The 21266-nt window shown below is 39.4% G+C and overlaps 1 protein-coding gene across 1 annotated transcript in view; it reads left to right on the forward strand.

The window, feature by feature from the left end:
- The window catches only part of LOC115214111 (DNA damage-binding protein 1), a 46329-nt gene extending 26401 nt beyond the window's left edge, over positions 1-19928 (forward strand). The window contains exons 16-28 of the mRNA XM_029783168.2: positions 811-918; positions 3416-3623; positions 6511-6606; positions 7570-7808; positions 9043-9207; positions 9851-9945; positions 10679-10849; positions 12809-12918; positions 15017-15102; positions 15774-15857; positions 18134-18236; positions 18446-18584; positions 19262-19928. Of these exons, the coding sequence (XP_029639028.1) occupies positions 811-918; positions 3416-3623; positions 6511-6606; positions 7570-7808; positions 9043-9207; positions 9851-9945; positions 10679-10849; positions 12809-12918; positions 15017-15102; positions 15774-15857; positions 18134-18236; positions 18446-18584; positions 19262-19345 (1688 nt within the window). The 3' untranslated portion in view covers positions 19346-19928. The remainder of the gene's footprint in view (positions 1-810; positions 919-3415; positions 3624-6510; positions 6607-7569; positions 7809-9042; positions 9208-9850; positions 9946-10678; positions 10850-12808; positions 12919-15016; positions 15103-15773; positions 15858-18133; positions 18237-18445; positions 18585-19261) is intronic.
- Positions 19929-21266: the final 1338 nt, after the last annotated feature.

Below are 21266 nucleotides of genomic sequence, written 5' to 3' on the forward strand. Positions count from 1 at the left end.
ATTTTTATAGACGGTTTGGAGTTTGTTTGTGTACCACTCCTTTTGTAATGGTTTTTATCTTATTTATGTTTCCTGTTTGGAAATAGATAATAAATACATTTTACTTTTGAAGTAGGAATCTATATTGATAAACACATCATTTATAACTTATAAGTGTTATCATTATACATAAATCCTGACTCCAGCTACATAAACGCCATAGCGAGAAATATATACTCTGAAAAGCTAACAGACATTTTATGTGTGCATGTATGTTGAAGATAAATAAATTTGTGTTCTTTTAACTGCTATAAAAATAATACACAGTTTCATAGTTGCAGAAATTAATTTCATTTACAAGTTGAAGAATGTAAAGAAAGAGAAAATAATTACTACTTTAGTTTATTTATGTACATTTAGCATTTATAGTACAATTGGAAAGTAAAGTCATTTTGTCGTAGAGAATTACGACTTAAAATTTACACTAGCTAATTCTTCATACTAACTAATAGAGTTCATAATTCTTGCTGGATTTAAGTCATGGACATGGCATAAAAAATAGCCAATATCTCAAGGAGTGAGTATCGTGGAGTTTAGTAACATCCTCCAACCACAAAACTTTAATTGGACCAATGCCATATTAGAACATGCTTGTTCATGGTTCCACACAATGGAACTGAATCCAAAACCATGTGACTGAAGCAAGCTGTCAAAATATTTGTTTTAGCATTATGAAATGTTTGTTTGTTTGTGTGTGTCTTCTGTAAATTTTCACATGTTCATAAAATCCTTATTCACAATACATTTACCTGTTTCTCATTTTGTTTTCAGAAATTATTCCTCGGTCTATTTTGATAGCAGCATTTGAAGGAATCCACTATCTTCTTTGCGCTCTTGGTGATGGTTCTCTGTTCTATTTTAACCTCAACATAGAAACTGGTAAGGACATGTCCAGGTTTTCTCATTGTTTTAGGTCACCACTGCAAGATTACCATTATTACCTCCTAAGCTATCACCATTGTCACCACCTACATACATTTGCTCCACTCCTCAGCATTTGCTGGTATGGAACTTCCAGCATCAGCGCCATCCTGGTAATTATTTATGTCTGCTGCCTTCTTTGTTCATACAAAAAAAAAAAAGAATCTTTTTTTTTGAATGTATTTTAATATGTTGGTGCAAATATCATGCAAATGGCTACGGACCTTGCTGCATTCATTGACTGGTGAATATTGCAAGCAAGCTGCTGCTGCTGATTATTGGTTAACACAGTCACAACAATAGGGAAAAAGAATCTGGATTGGATGGATCCATTGCCATTATTATCAGTTCTTCAGGTATCGAGCTAACTGAATCATTAGCATGCTGTGCAAAAAGCTTAGTGGTGTTTTGTCTGTCTTTTTGTTCAGAGTTCAAATCCTGCCGAGGTTTACTTGGCTTTTCATCTTTCCAGGGTCGATAAAATAAGTACCAGTTGAGTACTGGGGTTGATATAATCAACTCGACTCTCTCCTCCGAAATTGCTGGGCTTGTGCCAAAATTTGAAACCATTATTATTTTATCTTTTACTAAGCTGGAAGAATTAGTAGCACACCAGGCAAATCCTTAGTGGAATGTTTTCTGTCTTTACATTCTGAGTTCAAATTCTGCAGGGGTCAATAAAATAGTACCAGTCAAGCACTGAGGTCAATGTAATCGACTGGCCTCTTCCCCCGAAATTTCAGGCCTTGTGCCTACAGTAGAACGGATTATTATTATTCTGTCTTTTACTAAAGCAGCAAGCTGGTAGACTTGGTAGCATGCCAGGCGAAATGCTTAGTGGAGGTTTGTCTGTCTGTATGTTCTGAGTTCAAATTCTACTGAGGCCAACTTTGTCTTTCATCCTTTCAGGGTTGATAAAATAAGTACCAGCTCCCATGCCAGTGGCACGTAAAAAAAAGAACCATTCGAACGTGGTCGTTGCCAGTGCTGCTGGACTGGATCCTGTGCAGGTGGCACGTAAAATGCACCATTTGAGCGTGGCTGATGCCAGTACTGCCTGATCAGCTCTTGTGCTAGTGGCATGGAAAGAGCACCCACTACGCTCTTGGAGTGGTTGGCGTTAGGAAGGGCATCCAGCTGTAGAAACTCTGCCTGATCAGATTGGAGACTGGTGCGGCCTTCTGGCTCGCCAGTCCTCAGTCAAACGTCCAACCCATGCCAGCATGGAAAGTGGACATTAAACGATGATGATTAAATACTGGGGGTCAATGTAATTGACTTTCACCCTCCCCTGAAATTGCTGACCTTGTCCTGAAATTTAAGACCATTATTATGAGTCCATAAGGAAGCAAGCTGGCAGAATCGTTAGTCTGCAAGACAAAATGCTTTGTAGCTTTTCTTCTGACTTTACATTCGAATTTGAATACCACCGAGGTTGACTTAGCCTTTTATCCTTCAGGGTTGATAAAATACCAGTTGCACATGAAGATTGATGTAATTGACTTTATCCCCCCCCCCCAATTGCTGGCCTTGTGCCAAAATTTGAAACCATTATTGTTCCTATTGACTCTGTCATCATATTCTTTTGGTAAAATAAATCTGAGGATAACACTATACTATGGTGTCAGGGAGATGTACTAAATACTGTAATAATGTGTAACGAAACAAACCCTACAGAGATCAGGTGACCCTCACTATTGAATATTGCTCTCTCATCTGGGATGGTCTCGCTACTATACACACAGACATCCTTGCTCATGTTCAGAAAAAGGGCCACTCGTATGCTCCAGTCTCAGGCCCACAAGCATGCTGTCTGCTCTCTTTGTCTTTTCTGTCACTGCTATGATGGCATATGCTCCTTGGAAATGGTTGCACTCCTGCTGCCACCACCTTTCAGGTACTCCCATCCCATTCATCTCCCACAACCCTTGCAGTGTACCCTGCACTAATTATTGCTATACCCACTCCTTCCGAGAGCATATGACCCTCTGGAGTCCCTTCCCTGCTTATTTGATTTACAAAGGTTTAAAAGGAACATGAACGGCATGAATTTCACTGGTCAAGGAGGACCTGCAGTGATTGTGGACCCTTGCCCTTTCTCCAGATTCAGGAAGTAAAAAAAAAAAAAAAAATATGCATTTGTGTGGATCCAAACCAAACTTAGATGAAAATATTGGTTTGAAACTTTGGCGCAAAGGTTCAGGGGAAGGATTAAGTCGATTACATTGACCCTGAAAAGATGAAAGGTAAAGTTGACCATGGCAGAATTTGAACTCTGAACATAAAGACAGACGAAATGCTGCTAAGCATTTTGCCAGGTGTGTTAATGATTCTGCCAACTTGATACCTTAACCTAGATGTAAATATTTCAAAACAGTTCATCTTGAAAGATGATTTTAATAATCTAAACTGTAATAATCTCATGAAAACACTTAGACGTGAATTTTTATTCCAGGGTATCTTTGTGATAAAAAGAAAGTGACCCTTGGCACCCAGCCAACTGGCCTCCGGACATTTCGAAGTCTGTCCACGGTAAATGTGTTTGCCTGTTCAGATCGCCCAACAGTTATTTACTCCAGTAATCATAAGTTGGTATTTTCTAATGTCAACTTAAGAGAAGTCAACCATATGTGTCCATTAAATTCAGAAGGTTACCCTGACAGGTAAGTTGTCAATTTGTGGTCAATTTTTATTATTCTTCAACCCTATGGTTCTTAACCATTTTAATATCTGGGACAGATCCAAAACCTGGATTCTTTTAGCGAGTTACTCCAAAAAAAAAAAAAAAAGTAAAACACAAGTCAACTAAAATAGAATTCATTATAGTTACAGAGGAAAGTCTAACAGGGGCTGCTGAAAGGATGCTCAAGGGCTGCAAGTGGTTGTGGGAACCATAGTTGAAAACCACTGGCTTGTCCCCACATCAGCAAAATTATAATCAGAGGCATTCTAGCTTTGACTATTCTACCTTTGTTTATCAAGTATAGTGTGTCTACAACTGCATTAGCTAATGTGTTCTTGTTTTAAGTTAATAGGGTATGAGTTGCGGAAAATTTGACTGCTATTTCTAGCAGGTCAGGCAATCTGAAGCAAATCTTTCTATATATAAAGCTGAAGTTGTCTGTGTATGGCAGGTTTGGTAGCCTTCAACTAACACTATCTCCTCCGAGACCCTGCGGCGCAAGTTGGCCAAAATTGAGAGTATGATAGAAGAAGGCTTGCTCTTCCTTCCATAGAAGAAAAATTTCAAATCGGACCATGTTAACACCAAAAATTATTTACATCAAAAAGGTGCTTTTTTTCTATGAAAATCCCTATTTTTTACGATTTTTTGACTGCTGTGTCACCATTTTTCGGTGTATTTCAACCAGAAAAATGTTCACTTAAAGAGAATAACAAGCTACATAATGCAAAATTTTTACTTTTCAAAGATTCCAATTCTAAAGGGTCAAAACAAACCCGAGCAATGCCGGGCGATACTGCTAGTAAAATATGAATTTTGCTCAGAGATACAACAGCACTTCTGCTATGAGAAATATCACCCAAGAGAAAATAGTTCTTTTGCCTTATCATCACTTCCATTTCACTCTTTAGCATTCAGATTACTCTGAAAAATTAATCCTTATTTATTCACATTGTTTTGAATTAATCCTCCTTCATCTCATAGCTTTGACATTTTGATGGATCGTGGCCGTTCGCCAGCCTCATCTGGCACCTGTGTCGGTGGCACATAAAAACACCATCCAAGTGTGGCCGTTCGCCAGCCTCGTCTGGCACCTGTGTCGGTGGCACATAAAATCACCCACTACACTCTCGGAGTGGTTGGCGTTAGGAAGGGCATCCAGCTGTAGAAACACTGCCAGATCTGACTGGCCTGGTGCAGCCTTCGGGCTCCCCAGACCCCAGTTGAACCGTCCAACCCATGCTAGCATGGAAAGCGGACGTTAAATGATGATGATGATGATGATGATGATTGCTTATTTTTTAGAATGACATTGTAGGGTAGGTGTGAGAGGCAGGATCTGAATAATTTGAACAGAAACCAGGTAGAATGTTTGGGCCTCATACAGCAGGTGTAAATCTTAAAGGGTTAAAGGAAAGTCAGCTTCAAATTTTAAATAAATGCATTTTAGAGTTATAATGAATATATTTGCACCTGTGCAAAGGTAAAAATAGATTTGGACACTGCTTTTCATTATATACCAAATTAAGATAGGATTTTTGTGATAAAATATTTAACCCTTTAGCATTTGAAAACAGGCCATATCTGGTCCAAGTATTCTGCCTATTTTATGTCCAAACCAAACAGATCCAGCCTCTCACACATATCCTACAATGTCATTCTAAAAATAAACATTGAAATCAAGAAGCATTTGAGATAATGCAGGATTAATTCAAAACAATATGAATAAAAAAGCGTTACTTTTGACAATGTGGATGCCAAAGGGTTAAGCCTCATGTTTCTCAGTTGGAGAACAGTGAGTTTTTGGAATGTGTAGTAACTGCTAATTTCTAGTTAAGGACTTATGGTGACCCAATTTATTAAATGTTCTTTATATTTGGGCACTTAAAAAAAATGATGTTTCATGACTTAAGGAGCTAAGATGATGCTTTTCAATTCAACAGTTTGTTTTCCCATCCTGCTCACTTTGAATCCTGAACAATAACCTCTTATAAAAACTATTTAGTAACTGGTAGAGTTAGCAAGAGGATTAAGTGTTTTTGCCTGAGGACTGGTGATTAGATATAAATTGTCAACCATTTGGCTTGCAAACAAGAACATTAGTGACTTGGTTATCTTGGTGAGGCTGTACATAGAAGCAGTGCTCAAAGCACACATTTTGATCACTAATTCAGTTTCATCATCATCATCATTGTTTAACGTCTGTTTTCCGTGCTAGCACGGATTGGACAGTTCGACCAGGGTCTGGGAAGCCAGGAGGCTGTACCAGGCTCCAGTTTTGATCTGGCAGTGTTTCTACAGCTGGATGCCCTTCCTAACGCCAACCACTCCGTGAGTGTAGTGGGTGCTTTTTACGTGCCAGGGAAGGCTGGCAGTGGCTGCGATTGGTTGGTCCTTTACGATGCCAGTGAAGGCAGCGCTGGCATCAACCACGTTCGGATGGTGCTTTTTACGTGCCACCGGCACAGCTATCACAACTACAATTTCCATTTGATATTTATTTTGATGTACTTGACTCAATAGGTCTCCTCAAGCACAGCAGGTCATGTACCACCGGTACAGAAGCCAACCAAAGCGGCACTGGCATCGACCACGTTAATTGATCAGTTTGTTTTGCTTGGATCCTAAACCACTTTTTAAAAATGGAGATGCAATAGGCTGAATAGTCTGTTATTATTTTCTTTTTATTTAATAGATCTTTGGGCCAACAGTCACACAAATGTGCCATCTGTGACTATTGTTACTGATTGTTTATGCTGCTGTTGTTTCTGTTAGCTGCCAATCCTATTTTCTTGAAAAGCTTTGGGACTGCTTGCATTCCTTCAATTTCATACGACTAATTTTGTGTTCTTTTATATTCAATCCAGTCTTGCTCTGGCCAATGATAGCACTTTGACTATTGGAACAATTGATGAAATCCAGAAGCTACATATACGGACAATTGCACTTTCAGAGTCTCCACGGTAAGTTCCACTGACCAACTCAGGTATTTATTATATCGGCTTGTTTAACCAATAGCTCTCAAATCGAGGCATACCGCAAAGAATGGGGTTAACTGACCCATGCGGCAGCAAATAGCTTTTAACCAGATGAGTACTTAACAATTTGGTTTTGTTTGGGAGGAATTGAAGCCAGTAAAGTTCAATTAGTGAAGTTAAAGGTACAGGTGTAGCTGTATGGTTAAGAAGTATGCTTCTTAATCACATTGTTTTGGATGCGACCCCACTGTGTGGCACCTTCAGCAGGTGTCCTTGACTATAGCCCTAGCCCTCACCCAAGGCTTGTGAGTGGATTTGATATACAGAAACTGAAAAAAAGAAGAAGAAAAACCTGTTGAGTGAGTGAGTGAGAGGGATTGTGAGTGTGTCTGTGTTTGTGTCTTCTCATCGTGATATCTTGTGATGGTCCCTGTCATACGACCAGTATCATTCATTTTCAGTTTTTGTGAGAACATGTCCAGCCATGGGGGAAATATTACCTTGTTTGGAAACAGGCGAGGGTTAGGGACAGGAATTATAGTCAGCCGTAGAAAATCCACTTCAGCAAATTGTCTGACCCATGCAAGTATAGAAAAGGGGTCATTATTATTATTAAAAAAAAACAAAACATTCGAGTGAGGTCGTTGCCAGTGCCGCTGGACTGGCTCCTGTGCCGGTGGCACATAAAAAGCACCATTTGAGCGTGGCTGTTGCCAGTACCACCAAACTGGCCCTCATGCACGTAAAAGCACCCACTACACTCTCAGAGTGGTTGGTGTTAGGAAGGGCATCCAGCTGTAGAAACTCTGCCAGATCAGATTGGAGTCTGGTTCGCCATACCCTAGTCAAATCGTCCAACCCATGCTAGCATGGAAAGTGGACGTTAAATGATGATGATGATGATGATGATACATTGTGATGATGTCATGGACATTTGTTTACTTTCAGTCGGATTGCTTACCAAGAGGCCTCTCAAACATTTGGGGTGATTTCTATGAGAATGGACATCCAAGATGCAAGTGGGACTCGACTTTCACGTATCAGTGCCAGTGTCCGTGCAGCTAACACATCTTACAGTACCAACACTAAGCAGATGACCGGTAGCACAAGTGCCATACCCGAGTATATGTACGGCGACCAAGTTGAAGTCCATTCATTATTGATTATTGATCAGCATACATTTGAAGGTACGTTATCCATTTCCTTTGGTTTCACAGTCTGTCTTTTCTCTCGTAGCAACTTTTCCATTTTACACCAATTTCCCCATTTACTGCATCATGGAGAAAAAGCTTTTGAGGAGCTGATTGTCTTTCTGTCCCCTTTTTATGTCTGCTTCAAAGCAACCACACCTCTCCTTCTTTTGTTGGACTGCTATGTCATGGGTACATTAACAAATAAGTAGGCCACACTCCCAGGCGGCCCGGGTTCGATTCCTGGCATGGGAATGTAATTCTTTTTTTTAAGGCAGTGCTCCAGCATGGCTGCAATCAAATGACTGAAACAAGTAAAAGAGTAAATCAACATCTGTTGTCAAGTGGATGCTGGGTTCCCCGCCAAATTAAGCTTCCACACAGTTTCTGTGAAATTCTCTCATAAGGCATTGATTGGTTTGGGGCTACAGTAAAGTCACCTGTCTAAGATGTTGCACAGTGGGACTGAACCCAAAACCATGTGGTTGCAAAACAAGCTTCTGAACCACACAGCCAAGCCCTGAGTTCAGTTTCTCTGTTTTTTTTTTCTTTATTGAATGTTAGTTGCAATCAGTGAAGCATTGATTTCTCTTTTGTTACCATATTTCTGTTGAGATGCTCTGTGTTTCTTTCAATTAATTTTGAATATAACAAAGAATTTAGTAAAATAAATTTGTCACAATTTATGTTCCTAACACTAGCTTAATGATAACTATGATTTGGTGGAAGATTTTAATTCAAAACTTATGAAAACAAGACATTTGTACTACAGAGCCAGTGCTGGTTTCAGCCAGGTCGGTAACGAAAGGGTTAAGAATTGTTTCTCAATTATATATTTTAACCCTTTTGTTACCATATTTCTGTTGATATGCTCTGTGTTTCATTCATTTAGCTTTAAATATAACAAAGAATTTAGTAAAATAACCTAGTTATCATTAAGCTAGTTTTAGGAACATAAATTGTTTGTTGGAAGATTTTAATTCAGAACTTTTGAAAACAAGACATTTGTACTCAGAGCCAGAGGCAGTTTCAGCCAGGCTGATATAAAAAGGGTTAAGGCTGCCAAATCTGGGATTGTGATCTAGCCATGGGCTCTAACAGCTACGCATTCCATTTTGTTTTTTCCCTGTCTCTTCCCCTTTACACATTACTCATTGCTATTGCTCTACTGCTGTCTCTCCTCCACTTCCTTGTCCTACCTTATAAACAAGATGACGTGTCTATTCTTCAGTGCATCATGCCCACCAGCTAATGGCCAATGAGTTTGCATCAAGTTTAATCTCGGCAAGACTTGGAGACGATCCAAATACCTACTACATTGTTGGAACTGCAATGGTTAATGCTGAGGAAGCTGAACCGAAACAGGGCAGAATCATCATTTTTCATTATAATGATGGTAAGTCTTGTTTATTTCCTTCTCACTCTCTGCTCGCCTCTCCAGCTGTGTCTGGCTCTCTTTCAAGCCGTGGCAGGTTTTCAGGTGGCTTTCTTACACAACTACCTTTTTTTTTTCTAACTATATTAAAAAAATAAATGCTTGCGTGTGGACATATATACGAAAGAGAATGTGTGTGTGTGTGTGCACGCATGTATATAGTGTATGTGTGTCTATATATGTGTGTGTGTGTCTATATATATATAGTGTATAAGTGTGTGTGTGTCTATATATATATATATATATATATACTTATGTATATATATATAATACTCATGGAGTGGTTGGCGTTAGGAAGGGCATCCAGCCGTAGAAACACTGCCAGATCAGACTGGGCCTGGTGCAGCCTTCTGGCTTCCCAGACCCCAGTTGCATCGTCCAACCCATGCCAGCATGGAAAGCGGACGCTAAACGATGATGATGATGATGATGATAGTGTATAAGTGTGTGTCTATATATATATATATATATATATATATATATAATATATATATATATATATATATATATATATATGGTGCCTGTATATTGTGTGTGTACATATGGATGTACACCTGGCTGTGTGAAATGTAAATAAATACATTTTCTGTTTCTCTTTTTCCAGGTAAACTGACTGTTGTTGCTGAAAAGGAAATCAAAGGTGCAGCCTACAGTTTAGTTGAATTTAATGGCAAATTATTGGCAAGCATTAACAGTACAGTAAGTGAAATCTATTTGATATTTGTCTCACTCAAAAGTCATCATAACTTTGCAGTATGTTTTTTTAAATTTTATTTCGATTCACAATGTTACTTATTCTCAAACTGTATTTTTATAAAAATAATTTACATCTTCAAGATAATTGACAATTAACTGCCTATTTTAAAATACTTATAAATTATTTATTAATTGTAATTTTTACAAAGAAAGGAATGTGAGAAGAATGCTTTTAGTGTGTGTTTTTAATTAAAACCCCATATTTGGGCTCCAGATGTTGCTGCCAGCTTCTTGAGTTGCATCAACTGATTTAACCAGGAACTCTTGTGGGATGGAAGACATATACCTTCTCCTATTCACCTTCCAAGTTCCTCCAAAGTCTTTGGTTCGGTACAGTAGACTTGTTCCTTTAACCAACCCCAAAGAAAGAAGTCACAGGGTTTTATATCGGGACTCCTGGCTGGCCACTCATGCAGACCACGATGACCCATCCACCTCCCAGGGAAGTGGACATTCAGCCATTCATGAACGACAAGAATAACATGATTATAGGTTAAATTCTCATACTTGAAAAAAACGAACACAAAAAATTTGAGAAAAAATTACAGTTAATAAATAATTAATAAATTAATAAACAATTAATAAATCATTTATAAGCATTTTAAGATAGGGAGTTACTTTTCAATCCCCCTATATAAATAATCTCCATTGAATATTTTACATTTTTTTGCTTTAGGTGCGTCTATTTGAATGGACAGTAGAGAAAGAACTTCGCCTTGAATGTAGCCACTTCACAAATATCATTGCTCTTTATTTAAAAACAAAGGGGGACTTCATCCTTGTTGGAGATCTGATGCGATCAATAACTTTGTTGGCTTACAAACCCCTTGAAGAGAACTTTGAAGAAGTGAGTATTTTTTAATTTTAATCTTTACATTTTCATCATCACCATCATCATTTACTGTGATGCTGCATGCTGGCTTAGGATGAATTGTTCAACAGATCTGACACCCGAGAGCTGTATTATCCTCCAGTGTTTTCTTTGGCTCGGTTTCTATGGCTCCTCTCCACTGTCTGCTCACCATTGTCAGAGGCCCTGTAAAAGCATCCTGGACAATACTTGCTCTCTTTATCTAAATGATAAAATAAATAGAAAACAAAATGGGAACACTGTCTGATGCAATAAAACTATAATGAAACTTCTCAGGGAATTGCTGTAAGTCATGGTGCCACGCAAAAAGGACCTGAGCTGGTGCCACGCAAAAAGCACCCGTGCTGGTGCCGTGCAAAAAGCACCTGTGCTGGTGCCGTGCAAAAAGCACCTGTGCTGGTGCCGTGCAAAAAGCACCTGCGCTGGTGCCGCGCAAAAAGCACCCGTGCTGGTTTCGTGCAAAAAGCACACATGCTGGTGCCGTGCAAAAAGCACCCGTGCTGGTTTCGTGCAAAAAGCACCCATGCTGGTGCCGTGCAAAAAGCACCCGTGCTGGTGCCGTGCAAAAAGCACCCATGCCGGTGCTGCGCAAAAAGCACCCGTGCCGGTGCTGCGCAAAAAGCACCCGTGCTGGTGCCGCGCAAAAAGCACCCGCGCTGGTGCCGCACAAAAAGCACCCCCGCTGGTGCCGTGCAAAAAGCACCCGCGCTGGTGCCTTGCAAAAAGCACCTGTGCTGGTGCCGCGCAAAAAGCACCCACGCTGGTGCCATGCAAAAAGTACCCAATACACCCTGTAAAGTGGTTTGGTTTAGGAAGAGCATCCAGTCATAGAAACTTTGCCACAACAGACAATTGGAACCTGGTGTCGCTCTGTGGCTTGTCAGCTCCTGTCAAACCATTCAAGCCATGCTAGCAGGGAAAAACGGATGTTAAATGATGATGATGATGTCTTATGAAACTTATGAAGCTTTTGTTTAGTAAGTATGCTGAGATGATAAGTACTATTTTACTAGTAACCAGTCTTGAGACTCCATAGGACTCCTTAGGGCTTGTAACCTGGTTTCCATGGCGAATAAGTGACTGAGGTTACAACATTTCCTCTGAACAGAATGCTAATCCGTCAAAGGGTTATACTCGTTTACAGCTGAGTAGACTGGAGTAACAGGAAATGAAATGTTTTGCTCAAGAACACTGCTCCGGATGTCTGGGAATTGAAACCATGATCTTGCGATTGTGAGTGCAACACCCTAACCATTATGCCGTGTTCTTCCACCTACTTGGCCAGTAAGAATTGAGTTTGACACTGAAAGTATGTACAAGAGGAACAAACGAATAATATCTCCTCACAAATAATACACATACAGGCGCAGGAGTGGCTGTGTGGTAAGTAGCTTGCTAACCAACCACATGGTTCCGAGTTCAGTCCCACTGCGTGGCATCTTGGGCAAGTGTCTTCTGCTATAGCCCCGGGCCGACCAATGCCTTGTGAGTGGATTTGGTAGACGGAAACTGAAAGAAGCCTGTCATATATATATGTATATATATGTATGTGTGTGTGTATATGTTTGTGTGTCTGTGTTTGTCCCCCTAGCATTGGTTGACAACCGATGCTGGTGTGTTTACGTCCCTGTCACTTAGCGGTTCGGCAAAAGAGACCGATAGAATAAGTACTGGGCTTACAAAGAATAAGTCCCGGGGTCAATTTGCTCGACTAAAGGCGGTGCTCCAGCATGGCCGCAGTCAAACTGACTGAAACAAGTAAAAAAGTAAAGAGTATACAATAATATAGAATTTTTTTTTTCCCTATCAAAAGCCCTTATTAGCTGGATTAATAATTTATATGTGTGTCAGGCATTAAGTTGAAGGAGGCTGTTAATTTATATTAATCTTTGAGTAGAAATCAAATGGGTTTTAATCGTTTCTACTTCTGTTCAGATTGCACGAGATTCTAATCCGAACTGGATGACAGCTGTTGAGATCCTTGATGATGAGAATTTTCTTGGAGCTGAGAACTCTTTCAATTTGTTTACATGCCAAAAAGACAGGTAAGTTTGCAGGAATCTTAGAATAATCTACAAAAATGGAAAAGGGGTGTGTGATTAAGATGCTTGATTTGTAACTTCACGGGATTTTTTGGGTTCAGTCCCACTGTGCGGCACCTTGAGCAGACTTGGTAGACAGAAACTGCATGGAAACATATTGTGTGTGTGTGTGTGTGTCCTTCCCCATTTCACAACCAGTGTTATTTTGTTTATGTCCCTGTAACTTAGCAGTTTGGATAAAAAAGACCGATAGAATGATTACCAGACTTTAAAAAAAAATGTCATATCATATACCCGGGCGTACCCCCCCCCCCATTTTTTTTTAAGGAGTGGGTAGCCACAGCGTGACACACACCAGGCATTCCATTCATTTCTCAGCTCAAAGTCCTGGGTATGACTATAAAGTGCATCCGGTAGTTGGGCCCTGGTTTCAGGGTTTGAGGTGTGTGGAACCTTCTCTTAGCCACTGTTGTTCCCAGGTCTACTCTGGCCTGGAGTGGTTGTGCCTGTAAGTATGGGTTAACTAGCACCCCCTCCCCCTTCTACTGGCAGGAGGATTGGTAGAATGCAGTCTCTGTATTCCCTGCGTGATATAAGAGGCAACTTAAAGGGACAGGAGCAAGGGGACTGGGAATCCTCTCCTAGTAAATCCATATTCCTAAAAATGCAGCAAGAAAAAGACGGGGGTGGGAGAAGGTCAACACCAAATCTCACTTTAGTACTAGGGTCATTGAATGGAAAAAAAAAAGTAAAATAAGTCCTGGGGTTAATGTGATTGACTAAACCCTTTAAGGTAGTGCTCTAACATGGCCCCAGTTCAATGACTGAAACAAATTTCTATTTTTAGTTTGCTTTAGAAGCATTGAGATGTATTGAAAGATACAGAAATAATTTTTATTCTCAAACGCAGGATAATGCTAATACAATAGCACGGACAGGATAAACTATCCATATATTGCAGAAAAACTCGTCCTCGGCCAACCATGAGTCATGAGACTGTAAATGTGATGTCAGTCAGAGAGTACAAAGTAGATGGTGATAGATTAGTCGTGTCTTTACTGGTCTAAAAACGATACTGCTATATTGAAGTGGGCATTATAACAATTTGACATGAAGGATTACAATTACCGGCTGGCTGGTAACAAATTTTTTTGCAATATATGGGTAGTTTATCCTGTTCATGATATTGTATTGGCATTATCCTGTGTTTAAGAATAAACTATTTCTGTATCTTTCAATACGTCTCAATGCTTCTAAAGCAAACTTTGTTTACTTTCATCGTAAGTTGAATTTAACGTTTGCATCTTATAAAGCTAGATTTATAAATCTTAAAATTGCAGAACAATTCGTTACTGGGCAGTTTAGCTTAAAGGTAAAGCACTTGACGCGTAATCACAAGGATATGAATTCGACTCTCATGGTTGGCCGGTAACGATTTTTTTCTGCAATATATGGATAGGTTATCCTGTTCATGCTGTTGTGTTAGCATTATCATGCGTTTGAGAATAAATTATTTCTGTTTCTTTCACATTTCTATTTGTTTTTATACCAGTCTGTTTTCAACAAATTGCTTGTGAAGATATTTTATAGCCCTTTTCTCTGTATCTTGCAAATTATTCTCATGAGTTTGAAGATTTAGTTTAATATAATTGATTGTTTTGGTGTGAAGATTATTACAATTTCAGTTTTATTTAAAAAATGAACAAGATTGGCTCTGTGCTAAGAAGCTTGCTTCCCAACCACGTGGTTCTGGGTTCTGTCCTGCTGTGTGTGGGTCCTTGGATAAGTGTCTTTTACAGCCTTGGGATGACCAAAGCCTTGTGAGTGAATTTGGTAGATGGAAAATGAACCCGTGAGGTTGCCAAAATAGCTTACAAGACAAGGATGTCTTAGTTGAGAGAGGGAGAGGAGAAGAAGTTAGAAAAGGGGCCATGTGCCAGGTGAGAGGTTGGAGTATGAGGAGGGAAACAGGTGAAGGTTGGTAGTAGGAAGGACATCAACCAATTCCATCTGACCTTTGCGAGCATGGAAAAAAGTTTCTGAAACAAAGTAAAAAACGATAAAATAACCAGATCTCTGTTCATTTTGTTGTTCTTGTCAGTGCTGCCACCACAGACGAAGAGAGACAACATTTACAGGAAGTTGGCCTTTACCATCTTGGAGAATTTGTGAATGTTTTTAGACATGGTGAGTTGAAAGATTCTTCTGTTTTAACCAAGTCTTTACAAGTTAGATGTTGATATGTTTCATTATTGATGTATTATTGATGTCATTATTGGTCGTTGTTTGTACAGAATTTGAGCATTCTAATTATTTGTTGTCTTCCTCTTAATTGAACTGAAACTGTCTTATATATTTATCTTACATATTTTTTATTTAACCTTTCTTAGATTTAAAACAGATTTAAAACTTACTTGCAAACAAATGTGTTAACATGTGACATTATTGACCGAGGTTACTGTGGTCTTTTCCATAGGCTTTTCTTTCCACGGATAAACCTTATCTGCTTCCCCCTTTGCACTTTACATCATGACATTTCTGTGATACACGATACCTATTGATTGTTTTGTGTTTTTTTTTTCCCCTATTATGAATTACGATCCCTTTTGATCGAAAACCTACCCCACTTTTTTTTTGTTCTCCCCAAAAAGAAAAGCTCTACTTTGTAATCTGTCCCGTCTGTGTGCAGCCCTGTGTGGCAAATAAAGAAACATAGTTATTTCTTTATTCCTAATTTTATGCCTGTCTCTCTTTATAAACAATGTACATTTTTTTCTCACAGATGTTATGATTGTGTTGCAGATAATTGATGGCCTCTGATTGAATTTATGTTATCTTGTTTTCTTCTGCTCCTTCAGGTTCATTGGTAATGCAGCATGCTGGGGAAAATTCCACTCCCACTCAAGGATCTGTGTTGTTTGGTACTGTGAGTGGTGCTGTTGGTTAGTATTACCATTCTTCATTGTTGCAATTCCTTCATGGAAGATTGATGCTTTTTAAGTACAACCATTTCATAAAGCATCACTTTATGAAAGCATCACATCGTATTGGAATAAATGTATGAATAAAAATGGTTTTCCATTAGAGAAACCAAAATGTTATGAATTTAGAAGAGAACTTTATGGATAAATATACATAAATGATAAATTTTGGAGATAATACAGTTCTATATTTAAGAGATGAGGAATTATGTACATTATTTATATTATTCACATTTGACGAATATTTGTCCTCATCTTGTTTGTTATTAACACGTTTCGGCTGATATACCCTCCATCCTTCATCAGGTGTCTTGGGGAAATTTAGAACCTAGATTCTCATTCCTAAGGTATTTTTCTATGTTGTTATTATTCAGGTCACTGCCTGGAATTAAACTCAGAATCTTGGGGTTAGTAGCCCATGCTCTTAACCACTACGCCGTGGCATATGGCATAGCGGTTAAGAGTGCAGGCTACGAACCCCAAAATTCCTAGTTTGATTCCAGGCAGTAATAACATTGAAAAATACCTTAGGAATGAGAACCCAGGTTTGAAATTTCCCCAAGACACTTGATGAAGGCTGGAGGGTATATCAGCCAAAAGGTTGTGTTAACAACAAACAAGATGAGGACAAATATCCGTCGAATGTAAATAATGTAAATTTTGGAGTTGTTTGTATTTTTAACCCTTTAGCATTCAGATTTCTCTGTCAAATGTAATGTTTATTTATTCATATTGATATTAATTAGTTATGCAATGCCTTGGAGCCTTGAGATTTCAATGATGTGATTATTTATGATTAGAATTATGCGTCGCCTTACTGGCATTGGGTCGGTGGCACGTGAACAAAGCATTCGAGCAAGGTCATTGCCAGTGCCGCTGGACTGACTCCTGTGCAGGTGGCATGTATAAAACAGCATTTGAGCGTGGCTGTTGCCAGTGCCGCCAGACTTGCCCTTGTGCCGGTGGCACGTAAAATCACCCACTACACTCACGGAGTGGTTGGCATTAGGAAGGGCATCCAGCTGTAGAAACTCTGCCAGAGCAGACTGGAGCCTGGTGCAGCCATCTGGTTCCCTAGTCCTCAGTCAAATTGTCCAACCCATGCTAGCATGGAAAGCGAACGTTAAACGATGATGATGATGATGATTATAGAGTAGGTGTGAGAAGTTGGACCCTAAAACTGGATGATCATTTTGGCTGGGCATGGCTGGTTTAAATGCTAAAGGGTTAAACATAAATCTAAATAAGAAGCATTTGACAGTTTTAGTCCTCCTCCTCTCATTTGTAGCATCATTACTCTCCTTTTGCTGCTCTCCCCTACTCTTTTCTTGCATTCCTCTGTCTTCTCCAATTCAAACGCAAGCAAACTTTTTCAGATGTTTCCACCACCTCTCTCCCATTTCTCCCCCACCCCCATCTCCCCGCCCCGACTCTTGCGAATTCCCACCCATTCACCATCCCACCTGAGGATATACCCACAAATGGTGAATGCAGCAATGCACTGCAATGCCCCCCCCCACCATCTGACCTGAGCGATTAACTTGCTCAAGGGTTTGAGATTGTTTGCGGGCAGCTGACATCAAAGGTTAACTGTCGATATATACAAGGTGGCGAGCTGGCAGAAACGTTAGCACGCCGGGTGAAATGCTTTGCGGTATTTCGTCCGCCGCTGCGTTCTGAGTTCAAATTCCGCCGAGGTCGACGTTGCCTTTCATCCTTTCGGGGTCGATTAAATAAGTACCAGTTACGCACTGGGGTCGATGTAATCGACTTAATCTATTTGTCTGTCCTTGTTTGTCCTCTCTGTGTTTAGCCCCTTGTGGGTAGTAAAGAAATAGGTATTTCGTCTGCCGCTACGTTCTGAGTTCAGATTCAACCGAGGTCGACTTTGCCTTTCATCCTTTCGGGGTCGATTAAATAAGTACCAGTTACGCACTGGGGTCGATGTAATCGACTTAATCCGTTTGTCTGTCCTTGTTTGTCCCCTCTGTGTTTAGCCCCTTGTGGGCAATAAAGAAATATATAACTGTCGATACACTCTCTTACTACAACTACTCTTTTCTTCCTCTGTGTATGTGTTTGCATGTTGTCTTTTAGTATAATGGTTTCTGCCGATTTATTTATTCAGGCTTTCAGTTTATTTTTGCAGAGTCACCATGTTTGTATTCATGACATTTCTCTCATTTCTCTCTCTCTTTTCTTTTCCTCTTTCGCCGCCTCCTCCTCCTCTTCACCAGGTCTCGTGACGCAGCTGCCTCAAGATTTCTACAACTTTCTACTTGAAGTACAGAAAAATTTGGCCAAAGTGATTAAGAGTGTTGGGAAGATTGAACATTCTTTGTATCCTTTTAAGCCATGCCCCTCACGGGACTGAACCTGAAACCATCTGGTTAGGAACCAAGCTTCTTAACCATGCTGCCACATCTGCACCTATAGCTACACCTATGCTTGTAGCCGTGTCTGTGCCTTGATATTTATTTGTTTATATTTTGTGTGGGTGTTTGTGCAGATATGTCTGTGTGGTTTTTGTCCTTAACTGGATCTTTCAGATGGAGGTCATTTCACACAGAACGGAAAACAGAACCAGCCGAAGGTTTCATTGATGGAGATCTAATGGAGAGTTTTCTTGATCTTGACCGAGACAAGATTGACCAGGTGGTGCAAGGACTGCAGAGTTCACATACTAAAGTAAGTTATATCCTTATTTTCACAAGATACAATAATTTCTTTCTTATGAACTGATGGAGGTTCATAAAGCTTGTGCTTTAAATTAAACTCACAAATATACTGGATTTTATCATCCTCATCATTTGAACATCTATGTTCCATACTGGTGTGGGTTGGATGATGCAGGGTTAAGGCGGTGAGCTGGCAGAAACGTTAGCACGCCGGGCGAAATGCTTAGCGGTATTTCATCTGCCGTTATGTTCTGAGTTCAAATTCCGCTGAGGTCGACTTTATTCAAATTCCGCTGAGATCGACTTTGCCGTTCATCCTTTCGGGGTCGATTAAATAAGTACCAGTTACGCACTGGGGTCGATGTAATCGACTTAATCTGTTTCTCTGTCCTTGTTTGTCCCCTCTGTGTGTAGCCCCTTGTGGGTAGTAAAGAAATAAGTTGGATGATGCAGCCCCTAGATTCAATGGTGTAGTCTCTGGATCCAGGGACTGCATTGTGCTCCAGTGTCTGCTTTATGGTTTCTATGGCTGGATGCCCTTCCTAATGCCAGCTTCTTCACAGAATGTTCTCAGTGCTTTTATGTGACACTGACATGAGTAAATTTTTTTCTTATTGTGCTGTATATCATCCGGTTGGTTTTTACGTTAATTTTTCTTTTTTTTCTTTTTCTTTTTCTCCGTTTCAGTTTGATGACGGTAGCGGCATGTCGAGGGATGCCACAGCTGACGACCTCATCAAGATAGTGGAGGAACTGACACGGATTCACTGAGTGTTTGGCCTTAAGGAAAAGGAGCATTTCTCTCTTTCTCTTTCTTCCAACTCCCCTTTCCTCATCCAAAACCCGCATCATCCTCATCATCATCATCCTCATTACCATCATCATCATCAACCACTGTTACTCAGTCTTATCACAAGACTAAATAGTGTAACTAACTCCATCCCCAATCAGACCCCCTCCCCACTCCCTTGCTTAATTTTTGTTTGTTTCTTTCTTTGGATTGAAGTAGTCTTCTTTTTCATCTTGTTTCTTTCTTTCACCTTAAAACCCTTCCTTTTCGTCCCTCATTTGCTCTCCTCTTAAGTATTGGTAGGTAGGGATATGAAGTAGGAGGTCTAAACTAGCAGTAGGTCTTTGTATTCCTTCTCTCACTCCCTCTCCCCCACCCCCGTCTCTCGTCTCTGCTAAGCTCCCTCACCATTCTTTATACTTCATTGAACAATCTGTCTTCAAACACACACACACACACAAAAGTTTTATTGACAAGCCTACATCTATATACATGCAGATGTGTATGTGTGTGTGTATACCTCAGTAATAAAGCTGCAAAAACATCACAAAAACTGTTAGTCAGAGTTTCATGTTTCTGTTTGTTGGACAGTTTTGGTTGAGAACGGAACAAAATATGGTTATATGCATAAATATATATAATATATAATACAAATAAGAAAATGGAGAAACAAATTCAGTTTGTTCATCAACTTACGGATATTAGTAACATTCTAATATCCGTAAGTTGATGAACAAACTGAATTTGTTTCTCCACTTTCTTATTTGTATTGTAAATTTACGGTAAAAATATTTTTACCGTAAATTATTACCGGTAAAAATATTTTTTTACCATCACCCATTTAATACAATAAATGAATTAATTGCATTGCAATTAAAAACATTTATGTATTAAGAATTTGGGTACTTTACCAACAATATATATGATAAATGATATCCCATAGTGGGTTACACTCATAACCCCTACCTTACTTTGTGCTATATATATATTTACGAATGTGAAACTCTGAGTAACAGTTTTTGTGATGTCTTTGCAGCTTTAGTAATAAAGCATGTTACTCTACCTCCGGTATTCGAGTACTACTTTTCCCCCACCTTGTTTCACACTTATGTGCTTACTCTGGTTTATATATATATATACATATATGCATATACATATATATATATATATATATATATATACATATGTGTGTGTGTAAAATAACTTATAGGACTAGTAAGACAACTAGTTTGATAAGGATCATTTATTTAATAAATATATCAGTCATTATCATTGGCCACATCACCTTGCCATTTATGCACGTGTGTGTGTGTGTGTGTGTGTACATGCACAGACATCCATACACCTGGTAATAGTTATGTAACGTTAATGCTTAGCCTATAAGTGTGTGTTTGCACATTTAACCACAGTCCACCTTAACTGTTAGATTACCTCCCTTGTTTCAAGTCAGTAAATTGTAAAGAAGAGAAAAAAAAAAACACGGACGAATCTAAAATACTACACACCAGTTAGATAATGCATCCAGCTTCACTTTGTGTAGTCCTTCTGTAAAAAGCATTTAATACTTTCTCTTGTCAAATGAACTAGTTTTGTCCTCCTACTTCATTCTATGACACTCTCTCACTTTTGCTCTATTGATTAAACATATTGTAAATCAGAGTTTGTCATTCAAAGCTAACATTTTTTTTTCCGGGTGTTTATCACCCACTTTGCTCCGTCAATCTTTTCTTACCTCATCCCCACTCCCCTTAATCACTCACACACACACACACACACACATGAACGGACACACAGACATGAACGGACACACAGACAAACACAAACTTTGACTTCCTTTCTGCCAAATGAGAAACTAAGTTGCTATTGTCAATTTGTATTTGGAAACAGCAGAGGTTATTCAAG

Source organism: Octopus sinensis, linkage group LG7 (genome assembly GCF_006345805.1).
Source record: "Octopus sinensis linkage group LG7, ASM634580v1, whole genome shotgun sequence".
In the NCBI taxonomy this organism is placed as follows: Eukaryota; Metazoa; Mollusca; class Cephalopoda; order Octopoda; family Octopodidae; genus Octopus; species Octopus sinensis.